This window comes from Hyla sarda, chromosome 7, assembly GCF_029499605.1.
Source record: "Hyla sarda isolate aHylSar1 chromosome 7, aHylSar1.hap1, whole genome shotgun sequence".
Lineage (NCBI taxonomy): Eukaryota > Metazoa > Chordata > Amphibia > Anura > Hylidae > Hyla > Hyla sarda.
In genome coordinates, this window is record NC_079195.1 from 44,258,867 (window position 1) to 44,273,986 (window position 15,120).

The 15,120-nt window shown below is 46.1% G+C and overlaps 1 protein-coding gene across 9 annotated transcripts in view; it reads right to left on the reverse strand.

Annotated features, from left to right (window-relative positions):
- Positions 1 to 344: 344 nt before the first annotated feature.
- Positions 345 to 15,120, reverse strand: part of ADAM12 (ADAM metallopeptidase domain 12) — a 686,181-nt gene continuing 671,405 nt past the window's right edge. For all 9 annotated transcript variants that reach the window (XM_056532977.1, XM_056532982.1, XM_056532978.1 and 6 more), the window contains 2 exons: positions 13,764 to 13,894; positions 345 to 1,410 (listed from right to left, as the gene is read on the reverse strand). In XM_056532977.1, the coding sequence (XP_056388952.1) occupies positions 1,353 to 1,410; positions 13,764 to 13,894 (189 nt within the window). In that variant the 3' untranslated portion in view covers positions 345 to 1,352. The remainder of the gene's footprint in view (positions 1,411 to 13,763; positions 13,895 to 15,120) is intronic.

Genomic DNA, 15,120 nt, shown 5'->3' on the forward strand with positions numbered 1-15,120 from the left:
GCACTCCAGACATCCGGTGCACAGCGTGAACTTTGCTCTGTGCTGGATGACTGGCGATGCGGGACAGAGTCTTGTGACGTCACGGGCATGCCATGCCTGTGACGTGACGGCCTCGCCCCTTCAATGCAAGCCTATGGGAGGGGGCATTGAGGGGGCATGGCTGTGATGTCACGAGGGGGCGTGACCGGGAGGTCACGAGCCTCTGGCGCTGCATCTCATACTCTAAAACAAACGTCAGGTGCAGCAGGGAGTCGCGGGGGTCCCCAGCGGCAGGACCCCTGTGATCAGACATCTTATCCTTTGGATGTCTATGGCCTTTAAAGAGGTGCAAATCTACCGTAAGATTCAGCAAACCCGAATCTAAAGTCTTGTATGGCTTTTCTAGAGAATCTCACCAGTTGGAAAGTGGAACTACTTTTCCAAGGCTTTTGCAGGGATTCGGGGTACTTGGAAAGCGGAACTACTTTTCGTAGCCACTTCTTCCTAGATTATTACTGTAGATTTGCACACCTCTAATAAGTATGCCTAGGAACTGTATACACAAAATGGAAGAATATTTTTAATATTATATATTTTAGATAATATATTACAGTATATGTTTATTTTTTTAGAGATGCATTTGATAAGTTAATACAAAGTTAAAAAAGTTTGACTACATTTTAAAGTGAAACTCTACTTTTTCGTGCAGAGGTCGACATTTACTATAAGGCCGCATGTATTCACAATAGTAAAGAGAACCTCTGCCAATAGTCAGTGCAAATTTTGCAGGTACATCGACTGCCATAGCACCTTACCGGAACATGTAGCTCCGCAGTTGGACCTATAGTATATTAAATACAGGCTTACAGAGTGATATATTGTAACATACAGCAATATACATATCTCTACCAAATGCTTTATTGACTAAATGCTCGCTGTAAATAGATGCTAAACATGGTAAAAAAAAAAAAAGAGTGCAGATTTTACAAATAAAACCTCCAGTTATGAGTGTGCTTATTGATGCATACGTGTGGAATCCTCCTTCCATACAGTATACTAGCAAAATTGTAAAATACTTCAAGTGTATTAGACGTTACAAAAATATTTCCCTTCTTTGGAAAGTCATCTTTGGTTAAATATACCTAGCGCAATGCACTGCACTGTACTAAATATTCAACATAAATTAATAATTTACAAGTACCTGAGCAAGTACATACAGCATAGCACCAAGGGCGACAGCTCAGTCCTTTGTAGTATACGTCTTTTACAGTTTTTGTTTTTAAAGGAAATGAATAAACGTTCGGATGACTCAGTAAACAGACTCCAACTGGGTGTCGGAGGGTAGTGCAAAGTTCACACAGGGCCGCGACTCCTCACTTCAGGTGGGCAGGCTTAAAGATGGGTCGATGGGGCGGCACCTTTGGAGCGGGTCTGAAACCAAACAGAGCAGTCCATTATATAGTGCAGTAATTGACCCATATCGGTCACAGATGAATGTTACAATAGGCAGGCCTCATACAGAATATTCACCCCCCCCTAAACTTGTTTATGTATATTATAAACACGGGCTACCCGTTCAGTCTAAAATACAGTACAAAATCCTTACTCTAACCTACAGATCTCTCCAGTGCTGCACCTCCCTACATCTCCTCTCTCATCTGTCTACCATAATTTATGTGCTCTCCTATCTGCTAATGATCTAAACTTAAAGGGGTATTTCGGGCAAAAAACCTTTTATCCCTTATCCAAAGGATAGGGGATAAGATGTTTGATCGCGGGGGGGGGGGGCGCAATGCTGGGACCCCCCGCGATCTCCCTGCAGCGCCCGCATTCTATGCAGGGACTGCGTCTATAGTTTTGGAAACTTCCGGGACTGGGGACGTGATGTCACGCCACGCCCCCTCCATTCATGTCTATGGGAGGGGGCGTGGAGGTCGTCACGCCCCCTCCCATAGACATGAATGGAGGGGGCGTGGCCTGATGTCACGTCTCGGAAACCCGGAGGTTTCCGAAACTGGAGACGCAGTCCCCTCATAGAATGCTGGCTCTGCAGGGAGATCGCGGGGGGGGGGGGGGGGTCCCAGCAGCACCCCTCCGCGATCAGACATCTTATCCCCAATCCTTTGGATAGGGGATAGAATGTTTTTGCCCGGAATACCCCTTTAACATCTTCTATAGTCTGAACCTCTCACTCCAGTCTCCAAGACTTTGCTTCTGCTGCCCCAGTTCTCTGGAATGTAATACCCCAAACCCTCAGACTTCTAACCAACATCCACAGTTTAAAGGGAACCAATCATCAAGTTTTACCATATATAACGTGTCATATATGGAAAAATCTGTATCCTCACCATCCCTGGGGGCATTTTTCATCAGGAAAGGTGAAGAAATTAAGTCCTTGGCAAGCACTCCTTGTTGCAAGCACTCTGTATAGAGTGGCCTTTGACTATTACTGAATGGGGGCATGTGGCTGGTACGATATGTTATGCCCCTTTATGTGCACCTTGTATTTGGCATCGCAAAATTAGGGCTTTCAAAGGAAAAACACGAAAGCCTAAAAGATGGGGGGGTTGTCACGCTAATCGAATTGTTTGCAGTGTCATATTTCGAGGCCTAGAATGCATCTCACCGCCATTGGTGGCACACTGATCAATAGTAGCTTTGGTATTTTGCGGACATAAGGTACAGGCTGCTCGGCAGTCGCATCTTCGAGCACGGACATTGTACCGTCACGGCGGCTCTGTCATAGTTGTCAGCAGATCTGAGAGTGGTGGAGATTCATCTGGCCCGAGTTATGTTAGGAAGGACCGAGGGGGTGATTTACCATCTGGAAATATTAGCACTTACGTTGTAGATGATGATATTATGAGGCCGTAATAAGAATTTACATGCTGTACCAAGCTTTATTGGTAAATAACTTGCCCGCTCCTTCTGGTTATGAAAATTAGTGAACCGATATCTTTGCAAATGTTGGAAAATAATGTTGATTATAATTTTTTTACCATTGCCGCGTCCATTATCGGAACATATTACGGACTCTGTACAGAGATTTTGCTTTTCTACTTGGGAAGCTGACTTATAATATTGTCACATGTTTAGTAGTTCTGGAAGGCAAAGACACTTTAGGGTCTGTTGGCGGCAAAGTTAGTTTTATATGTTGTTTTTTTTCTATTCGTTTTTATTATGTTTTCTATTTCAAATTTTGTTTTTATTTTTAAAAGGAAACTTACAGCCGGTACACAGGGTTATAGCGCGGGTGAACCAGATTACGACGAGATATCACTTACCCAGATCCGGAGATACCTGTTGTATTAGCCTCCATTGCTGATAGCTGGCTTTGCACAATAGAGCATGCCGGGTCCTGCTTCATTGCACAAAAATGGGTATCTTCGTAACAGGACCGTGGATCCAGGTAAGTGATACCTCATGTAATCCGGTTCACCCGCACTATAACACCACGTATTGGGTTTAGCTTGAGTGAGCCATATTGAAATTTAGATTTATTCCATGCAAGTAAAAGACATATCACAGTATGAACTGACGCGTTTCATTTACTCTACGTATCCTTATTCATACTAGTGTGACTAAGAGTACATACAGTACCCGAAACATGTCACATCGTTCAGTACTGATAGATGTCTTTTACTTGCTGCATGGAATAGGCTAATCCTATAAAGGCTGAGAAAGTTGTGAACAAGAATGAGTCCTCTTGTAAGCCATGCACCAGAAGACTGAGAGGAAATGTAGGACAGTGGGGAGCTGAGTGTCACTTTAGTTTGTTCTGTGTCTTTTTACTTGCTGCATGCTATGAATTTACATACATACAGTAACTGTACAAAAGCAATGCTGGACTTATATTTAAGACTGGGTTCACACCACATTTTGGGCAAGCGGCTGCCGGATCCGGCGGGTAAATTTAAAAACCGTCCGCGCCACATCACAATTATTTAAATGAGAATGTGACTCCTTTCGGCTAATTTTTTCACTGTATAAGTTTTATTGCCTGACTGAAAATCGTGGCAGACCACGGTTTTCAGTCCAGCAACAAAACCGGATACAATGCAAAAATGAATTGACCTTTGTCACAATCTGACTCCGGATGGCTAATTGATATGAATGGGATGCCATGCGGATCCGGCTGGGATACGGCAGCGTCTGTATGCCAAAACGTAGTGTGAATGCACCCTTACTCATTGTTGTAACTGCGGTGCTGTCCTGCACCTGTCTTGTGCATGGTCTGGTATTGGGTGAGCTGAATTTTATTTCTATTTGGATTTAGAAATTTACATAATACATAAACATTGGTGAACATGGCTGCAGATTTGTGGTTGTCGTAGCCCAGGTCCCTTATTTTGGCAAACAGATCGGCAGCTGTATCCATCCAGAATATCAGAAGCAGCGCATGGATCAGCACACTTCTTTACCGCTCTGCACACAGCCTATTCTGGACATGGTTTCTTTTTGTGTTTTTTTTTTTTTTTTATTCAGAAAGATAATGAATTTTTCACTTGTACTGAAAATCCGTCTTTAATTCATTGTAGGTGTTCTACTGGAGCGGTGGGAATGCTGCTTGCATTGTTTTTTTTTCCCCCAGCAATCTCTACAGTGCAAAGACCACACACTGTAATAAATCTAACAGCCCGGGGATCCTCATAAAGCGATGAATCTGAAGCGGCGCACTCTGTGTTGGAGTCTTTTATTTTTGTTTGTTCCCTCTGTTGTAGATCAAGAACACGAGGCACTTGTGCATTGAGAAGGACACTAATGAATGGACTCCGAGCTTTTCTAGCCACATAATCTCTGACAGAAGGAAAGTGCGTTGTCTTTTCTCTTCCAATAATGTCTGTAATTATGTCGTCCTTCCCAGGGATGAAAGGATCTCACGATAAATATCCTTCTAAATGGCAAATTTGTTTAGTTTTGTTTACTACTTGATACCAAACTCCTTGCACGCACTGTGTGTTCTGACTGGTGGGCATTTTCGGGAGCATAAATATTGTAAAAGCAGACTATAAGGTTGCTATAGGGCCTTCAGAAATAGTGGCACAGCCATAGTTGGCTCAATACCCTTTGCTTCTGGCTGTTGAGAACCTGTGCAGGATTCCCTCCCTGTGTCCAAAAGACCCACTGTAGTTCTTGTGAACTGGCCACTAGGCATGAGCGAATCGAATCTGACGAATCCAAATTCATTACGTATTTCAGGGAAACTTCGCTTCGCAACGAAGCCGAATATCGCCGCGATTTGATAGCGCGAATCGCTTAATTAAACTCCATTTAGTGTGGTCCAGGCTCCAGGGCATCTAAAATGGCGGATCCACATGTGAGGACATGGGGTAAGGAACTCTGGGTAGGCGGGATGACCCTTAATCACATGCAGCATGCAGCCTATCAGCAGCCAGCCACCCCTGTGACGTCACAGCCCTATATAATCGGCAGCCATCTTGCGGCCGGTCACATCAGTGTTCTATTGCAGAGAGGGACAGAGAGCAGTGTGTGTTGCACAGAAAAGCATTTTTACAGCAGCGATTCACCTCAAGCTCAAATACAGCCTAGAAGCACTGATAGGGAAGGGAGAGAGAGAGAGAGAGTGCAATTTTGGGTGTAGTACACAGGGCCGTCTTTAATGCGGGGCAAAAGGGGCAGCTGCCCTGGGCCCTGTCATTCCTGGGGGCCCAAAGCAGCTAGCCCTTTAGCCCCACGCTAAAGCAGCTAGCCACCGCTGCCGGACCAGACAGGGCCGGACCCAGAGGCGGCTCTAGCATTAGGCCACCGCCTCCACTGTAGCGGCGCCACCATCAGTATAAAAAGCAGATCAGGAGGAGGTCTGGCCGTCTTGAAGTCTCAGTGGCAGGGCCTGGCAGCACGCATGAAGAAATGTCTGTGATGTGCCCTCTGACCTGTCTGGCCTATTCTGTATACATAGTAGTATATGCCGTATGGGCCAGCCAGAGGACACAGCACAGACATAATACTGCTAAGCCAGTGTTTCCCAACCAGGGAGCCTCCAGCTGTTGCAAAACTACAACTCGTATCAGGTAGTCCGGAGTCCATATTTATATGAAAAAAAGGAGCCAAACACAGAAAGGGGGCGTGGCCCAGATGAGGGATGTTACAGGTGTTTACACAAAACTGAATTACAGGAATTATGAACAAATGACAAACTTGTGGGTTACTGTGCATGCAGAAACCTAGATTGCTGGCTGTGCTGGATACTGAGTATGAAAATGATCTAGTATAATGAAAAAAAAGGTAGCGGGGAAGAGCGGAAAAAGGGTTTTCAGGAGTGGAGATTGCTCCCTTATGCACCGGCGCGAGTGTCTCTAAGGACGCGTTGCTGTGCTTGCCGGATGTGTCTGGAGAGGGGAGAGCGAGCGAACAGCACGCTCATGTGCCGGCACAAGTGTCACTATGGATGCGTTGGTCAAGTGGCATATTGTGAGCCAATAGGGGCGCGGGCGTGTTTAGCTCCGTGTCCCATAGTAAACAAATGGGCATCATGGACATATGAATGGCATGGTAAGGTGAAGGTGAGGATGACTTTCTATGGAAACCTAGAAAGGATAGGGGATAAGATGTCTGACCGCGGGGGTCCTGCCGCTGGGGACCCACACAATCTTGCATTCGGCACCCACCTCTTTGAGCTGCATGCTGCGCTGCCAGCTCACAAACTGCCGGGTGCCGACCACGGGGCCGGAGTATCGTTATGTCACGACTCCGCCCCCGTGTGACATCATGCCCCATCCCCACTATGCAAGTCTATGGGAGGGACCTGATGACCCTTGCTACCGTGAAGCTGTAACTACGGTCAGGGACAATACATGTCCTTTATGCAGGGCCGGACTTGGTGTGAAAACCAGCCCTGGAAGAAATTACATACCAGCCCCATAGTGTTGCGTCATTATACCAGCACGTCGTCATTTTCTTGTTCATAAAAGGTAAAATCATGCATTTTAGTTCCCACATTAGGTGCAGTATAGTTCCCACATTAGTTGCAGTACAGTCCCCCCACATTAGGTGCAGTATAGTTCCCCACATTAGGTGCAATATAGTTCCCCCACATTAGGTGCAGTATAGTTCCCCCACATTAGGTGCAGTATAGTTCCCCCACATTAGGTGCAGTATAGTTCCCACATTAGGTGCAGTATAGTTCCCCCACATTAGGTGCAGTATAGTTCCCCCACATTAGGTGCAGTATAGTTCCCCCACATTAGGTGCAGTATAGTTCCCCCACATTAGGTGCAGTATAGTCCCCCACATTAGGTGCAGTATAGTCCCTCACATTAGGTGCAGTATGGTCCCCCACATTAGGGGCAGTACAGTTCCCCCACAGACATACAGCCTTCAGGCATATACAGTGTATGGCTGGAGGTTGTACGCCTGTTTACTGCCCCACTTCAGTATTCCGACCACGGCTTCGGGGTCACGATCTACTGCTATGGCCTATGGGCCATAGCATTAGCCTACTGCTATGGCCCATAGGCCATAGCAGTAGATCGTGACCCTGAAACAGTGGTCGGAATACTGAAGATGATGTGCCACTGGTTACTTACCATGTGCACGCGTCTTCCTCACCGCTCCGCTCTGCTCTGTTAGTATGGGCGAATGCACGAGACGTCAGTGACGTCCCTGCGTGCGCTACCTCCCGGTGGCCCCTGCGTTTTTAAAGTTGATGCAGGGCTGGGGGCCGCAGAAAGGTAACCTGGGCATCCTTGTGTCCCGAAAAGATTTTTGGGACACAGGGATGTCCCTAATGTGACGGGGGCCCCCTGCGGGCACGGGGCCAGGAGCAGGTGCTCAATGAGCGGCGCCAATGATGATCCGGCCCTGGCGGCCGCTGGAGGGGAAAATGCACGCAGCTACTTCTCAAAGCGGACCCAGGGCCGGCGGCCCACCTGCCTTTGTGGCCCACTGGGTGAATGTGGTTCCTGCACAGCCACAACAGCAACTTGGAAAGGTCACGTCGCTTCCGCCTCCACTCTCTCAGGCTGTTGGTCCTGTGACAATGTGCGACTCCGCCTCCTCATCCTCCACAGTGTCCTCAGCCACCCCTTTACCCCCACCTGGTACAATGGACAATACGTTGTTCCTTTCCACCTTTTCAAGGAAAGTGTTACTCATCTTAAAAAGGGTGACCCACAAAGTAACCTCTCCCTATTTCCACCTAAAAACCCTGGGAAATGGCAGTGTTTTTAGGTGGAAATAGGGAGAATTTCCTGTGTGGGGCTGCCCTTTTTAGGGCGAGTAACACTTACCAAGAAGGGAATTAATAGTGCGAGAGTAGGGCCTTACAGGGGAAGTTTTTACCCCCACCGGTTACAATGGACCATACGTTGTTCCCTTCCACCTTTTAGAGGTCTTTGCATCACATCAGTACTTGGTGGTGTAGGTGGCACATGGTGTTTTTTTGCACACCTTTCCTTTTGTTTGATTTCCAAAAAATATTGGGTACATAGATTTTATCCTAAGAATATTATTAAAAGTTACGTTTTACATAATGCATATCCTCAATACTTACTTGTGCACACTAACACTTTTACAAAAGAGACCGTTTTCTTCTGCCTACCTGCCTCAGCTACTATTCTGATCCTGCCACCCACCTGATGCCACTCATCTGATGTCATGTTCTCCTTTTTTCACCCACCTTCGTCACTGGGTACTGTTATTGCCACCCACTGCCCCATTCTGTCACCGGGTCACTTTCAGGACTCCTGATGCTGCTGATGCCAGCTCCAAGCTGTCTTATTCTGCCACCATATGTTCTTCTCATGCTGATGCCAGCTCCATGCTGTGTCATTCTGCCGCCATATGTTCTTCTCATGCTGATGCCAGCTCCAGGCTGTCTCATTCTCACCACCATTTGTTCTCCTCATGCTGATGCCAGCACAAGGCTGTCTCATACTGCCACCATATGTTCTTCTCATGCGGATGCCAGCTCCAGGCTGTGTCATTTAGCCACTATATGGTCTCCTCTTGCTGCTGCCAACTCCAGGCTGTGTTATTCAGCCATTATATGGTCTCCTCTTGCTGCCGTCAACTCCAGGCTGTGTCATTCAGCCACTATATGTTCTACTCATGCTGCCGCCAACACCAGGCTGTGTCATTCAGCCACTACATGGTGTCCTCATGCTTCTGCCACCTCCAGGCTCTCTCATTCGGCACCCATATGTTCTCATGTGGATTCCAGCTCCAGGCTGTGTCATTCAGCCACTATATGGTCTCCTCTTGCTGCCGCCAACTTCGGGCTCTGTCATTCAGCCACTATATGGTCTCCTCATGCTGCCACCAACTCCAGGCTGTGTCATTCAGCCATTATATGGTCTCCTCTTGCTGCCGCCAACTCCAGGCTGTGTCATTCAGCCATTATATGGTCTCCTCATGCTGCCGCCACCTCCACGCAGTGTCATTCAGCCACTATATGTTCTCCTCATGCTGCCGCCACCTCCATGCAGTGTCATTCAGCCACTATATGTTCTACTCATGCTGCTGCCAACTCCAGGCTGTGCCATTCAGCCACTATATGGTCTCCTCATGCTTCTGCTACCTCCAAGCTGTGTCATTCAGCCACTATATGGTCTCTTCTTGCTGCCGCCAACTCCAGGCTGTGTCATTCAGCCATTATATGGTCTCCTCATGCTGCTGCCACCTCCACGCAGTGTCAATCCGCCACTATATGTTCTCCTCATGCTGCTGCCACCTCCATGCAGTGTCATTCAGCCACTATATGTTCTACTCATGCTGCCGCCAACTCCAGGCTGTGCCATTCAGCCACTATATGGTCTCATCATGCTTCTGCTACCTCCAAGCTGTGTCATTCAGCCACTATATGGTCTCCTCTTGCTGCCGCCAACTACAGGCTGTGTCATTCAGCCACTATATCGTGTCCTCATGCTTCTGCCACCTCCAGGCTGTGTCATTCAGTCACTATATGGTATCCTCTTGCTGCCGCCAACTCCAGGCTGTGTCATTCAGCCACTATATGGTGTCCTCTTGCTGCCGCTAACTCTCGGCTGTGTCATTCCGACACTATATGGTCTCCTCTTGCCCCCAACTCCAGACTCTGCAATTCAGCCACTATATGGTCTCCTCATGCTTCAGCGACCTCCAGGCTGTGTCATTCAGCAACTATATGGTCTCCTCTTGCTTCTGCCACCTCCAGGCTGTGTCACTGTACCACCATATGGTCTCCTCATGCTGCTGGCACATTAAATAAAACGTTTTAGGTTCATCTATTTGAAATATTCAATTTAAATGTTAAAAAATATCTTTCATCTTTTCAATTGTGAGGCCCTATGGCCTCGTCAGGCTGTTGCCACCTCCAGGCTGGGTTATTCAGCACTATATGGTCTCCTCATGCTGCCGCCACCTCCATGCTGTGTCATTTAGTCACTATATGGTCTCCTGATACTGATGCCACCTCCAGGCTCTGTCATTGTGCCTCTCTGCGACAGTGATTCTAATAGCGATGCCTCTAATCTGCATGTCATACTGAATAACAGTATTATTTCACTAACCCAGCACACACCCTATGCGTGTTACAGCAAGGCAACATGTACTACACCCCTATTGAGGCTCTCTGTAGGCCAGAAATAGCCGTTTTGGAAAATTCTGAGAATCGGCCCAATCTAATTTTTCCCAAAAAATTTGCTTATCTCTACTGGCCACTTGCTAGTACCCAGTCGGACCCCTTTTGCTTTCATTCTTCATGGCATAATTTCTACAAGGTGCTGGAACTGGAACTTTCTACAGGGTGCTGAAGATTATGCTCCATATAAACATGACATCACCCAGTTCCTCCATATGGACATGATGACATCACACAGTTCCTCCATATAGACATGATGACATCACACAGTTCCTCTATATGGACATGATGACATCACACAGTTCCTCCATATAGACATGAAATCACACAGTTCCTCCATATGGACATGAGGACATCACACAGTTCCTCCATATGGACATGATGACATCACACAGTAGCTGCAGATTTGTCGGCTGTACATCCATGATGAGAATCTCCCGTTTTACCACATCCCAGCGGTGATCTATTGGATAAGATCTGGTGACTGTGGAGGCCATTGGAGTCCAGTGACCTCATTGTCCTGTTTGAGATGATGTCATGAGACCTCATTGTCCTGTATGAGATGATGTCATCTGACATGGAGCATTATCCTGCTGGAAGTATCATCAGAAGATGGGTCCACTGTGGTCATAAAGGGATGGACATGGTCAGTAACAATACTCAGGTAGACTGTGGTGTTTATACCAGGCTCCGTTAGTACTAAGGGGCCCAGAGTGTGTCAAGAAAATGCCCCCCGAACCATTACACCAGCACCAGCCTGAACTGCTGATACATGGCAGGATGGATCCATGCTTTATGTTTACCCCAAATTCTGACCCCACCATCTGAATGTCACAGCTAGAATCCAGACTCATCAGACCAGACAACGCTCTTCCAGTCTTCCAGTGTCCAATTTTAGTGACCTGTGTGAATTGCAGCCTCAGTTTTTCTGTTCTTATCTGACAGGAGGGGCCCTTGGTGTGGTCTTCTGCTGCTGTAGTCCAAGATCAGACATGTTGTATGTTCAGAGACAGTATTCTGGATATCTTGGTTGTAACCAGTGGTTATTTGAGTTACTGTTGCATTTCTGTCATCTTGAACCAATCTGCCCATTCTCCTCTGACATCAACAAGGCATTTTCATCCACCCAATGCCGCTCACTGGATATTCTCTTTTTCAGACCATTCTCTATGAACCCTAGAGATGGCTGTGCGTGAAAATCCCAGTAGATCTGTAGTTTCTGAAATACTCAGACCAGCCCTTCTAGCATCAACAACCATGCCACGCTCAAAGTCACATAAATCCTCTTTTTTCCCCATTCTGATGCTTAAATTTGAACTTCAGCAAGTTGTCTTGACCACATCTACATGACTATATGCATTGAGTTGCTGCCATGTGATTGCCTCATTAGCTATTGGTGTTATCAAGCAAATTATCAGGTGTACCTAATAAATTGGCCAGTGAGTGTATATCACTACATTGTTCAGATCTCTTCATCTGTATGGGTTCTGGGTCTTGCAGCCATAATAACACCACTAAAATATGGCAGCATTATGACCATCTGACTGTGGCGTAACTCTAACTCTAATTTTGTGTTTTCCTGTATTTTTTTTATCACATTTTTGTCTTCATTCACATCCAGAGCTGCAATCAGAATTCTGCAGGTTGAAATTTGGAAGGACTGTGCTGACAGAAGCATATGTTAGAGTGGCAATGCTTTTCCTGGACTTCTTTACAATGCTTTGCAAAGCCTGAAATCATCAGAGCATACAGACACCAAACCAGCAGGGGCCACTGCTAGGAAGAAGCTGTAGAATCCATAATGCAGGCCTTGTTAAGAATGATATAATGTAACTCAACACCAGTAGAAGATAAGTCATGTAGATAAAAGATTGAAAGACAGACTGCACTCACCATTCGTATGTAACTTTAATTCAGCAGATAAAGCGAAGGAATTTCCAGCTCGTGCTGCACGCCCCTGTCCCTCTTGTCTCTGCCTGCTGGAAATTCCTTCGCTTTATCTGCCGAATTAAAGCTACATACGAATGGTGAGTGCAGTCTGTCTTTCAATTTTTTATCTATATTTTGCCTGGACTTTGCACCACTGGCCACGTATATTTGAATGGACCGCTTGCAGAGTGGATTCCTCTCCATGATAAACACACCCTCCTAGTTGTGTATGTGCCGGTCTCCACTTCTACCTTGTATAACAAGATAAGTAATGCCATCTGTTATATGTAGAGTACATCAATGAAATATGAATTAGATGTGGATGTGGCACATTCTTTCCAATAGACTACAGTGGTCCCCTGACATACGATGGTCCTGACATACGGTTGTTTCAACATATGATGCGTCTGTGTTTGGGGGCCATCGCAAAAACGGCTATCCGGCAGCGCTGACTGCTTCAGCTGCCACCGGATAGCCGTTTAATGTGCTCCTTGTGCCCCGCTCAATGATACCCACATGTTCACGCCTCTCCGGCCTGTTAGTTCGCCGCTCCTCTGCTGCCGCATCACTACATCACCGTTTCTCTCAATCACCATCATCACGCCGCCCTGTCTATCTCCTATCTATCTATCTAATATCTATCTATCTCATTATCTATCTATCTATATCATATCTATCTATCTATTTATCTATCTATAGCCTATCTATCTCATATCTATTATCTATCTATCTATCTATCTATCTATCATCTATCTCATATCTATCTCATATCTATCTATCTATCTATCTCTCTCTATCCTTTAGTATCCAGCATGTCCTATGTCTGTACGTCCTTCAGATACTAATATCTGTCCAGGGCTGAATTGTTGCTTTTTCTTTCTCGGCCTCTTATACTTTGTTCACCAGTTCTCCCTGTGGCGCAACATCAATTCCCTACAAATATCTTATTTTTCCTTTCTCTGTGTGGAGCGGGGCGTCTGAGCGGTGACATTTGGAGGCTACCCTTTCACCTGTAAACATGCACCTTTGCGGGGTGTGCGGTGGGCCGGGGGCCGTCACTGATGATATTTCAGACTTTGTTGTAACAGCTAAAGGCAACTACAAGTCAGAACTGTTTCTGATCCAACTCATTTACAGTCCAGTTCCTCTGCTGCCTGAAGCACTTGACTTAAAAAAAAAAGAGAGGTGCGTAGAATAAAAGCGCATTTCTTGTTCTGCCAGACTTAACCCATGCAGTGCCGGTGAGGTAGACTCCTCTGCAGTGTGTACGGCATACCTGACTGGAGTAATCTGAGGCACGGCTGCCTGATGTACATAGACCGGGCTGAAGACGCCATCCGATCGGGCACTCTTATTCAAAGGGTCTGCTGGCAGTGGTTTCTGCGGAGGGCTGGGTATGTGCGACCCCTGGAAGCAAAAGAAAAGACCTTGTTAGAATGAACATGTGACTGCTAAGTACTGAGAGAGCAAACAATGTGTGGCTGACATCTACTGCAACGTTATATGGAAACACCATGAAATTCAATTGTCTTTTATTGCACTCTAGATGCTTGGGGGGTTGATAAAAAAGGAAAAACAATGGCCTCTTCATCATAGGGACACCCAGTAACTCTATTTCCTTTATGACACTTAGATTTTTAAGAATGTTTCGAACATGTTATACAGAAGCATAGCATGGTTGTCCTCCAACTGCTTAGTGCCATAAGAGGGGAGCACCACCATGACACAGTGCCAAGGGATTCAAATAGGTGTTCCCATGATAATAAGTGATGGCACCCAGAGCCAGGATATGTCTTCATTTATGATCCGCAGAGGTCTGATGCCAGAACCTGATGAGATCCTTAAATGGTCACCTTCCCTCCATGTAATAATCTATGTAATTCCTAACATATTTGTAAATCACAAATTGCAAATGTACCAAAAATTACTATCATCCCCAGAAACTGCTGTCAAATGCCTGTTGGTAGGGGAAACCTGTCTCTGGTAACAGCTATATCGGGACAAATTAACGGAAGTGTGGGTAGGGTTCTTTCCATGCATAGTGCTGCAGTGTAATCTCCTCTTTCCCTACTCCCTTTAGCTTCTTAGCAGCAGTGGTTCAGTGCTTAGTGTAACCCCTCCCATGGTGTGCTGCTGTTTCTTTCTTTTCTGCTCACATAGCACCTTGCCAGTGCATACGTAACCCCTTCTTCCTTCACATGCCATCTGTACAGGGTAACTCATCCTCCAGCACAGTGCCAGCCTGTTCAGTCCAGGGCACTATGTCTTGGCATAACAGAGAGGAGTATGTGCTGTTATATGACTGGCCAGAGAAGTAAGGGAAAGGAAGCTCTATATAAGGATGCTGATGTATACAAGAAATGTGTTGGCAAATAGTGATGAGAACAGTGCCTAATCCTGTACAATACTGTTAATATTCTTATCAGTCTCCACCTACATGATCAGATTCTCACTAGGTAGGGCTATATGGCTAAAATGGTCTGCTTATGTACCCAATAAAGAGTGCCACTGTTGTTCATGGGAAGCATGTGGTATTGCAGCATTTATGAAACTATATACTCCTAGTGCTGTCTAATACATTCATTTAGTATAACTGTTATACTGATGTGGTCCTTTGAAGGTCTTGTATGGCT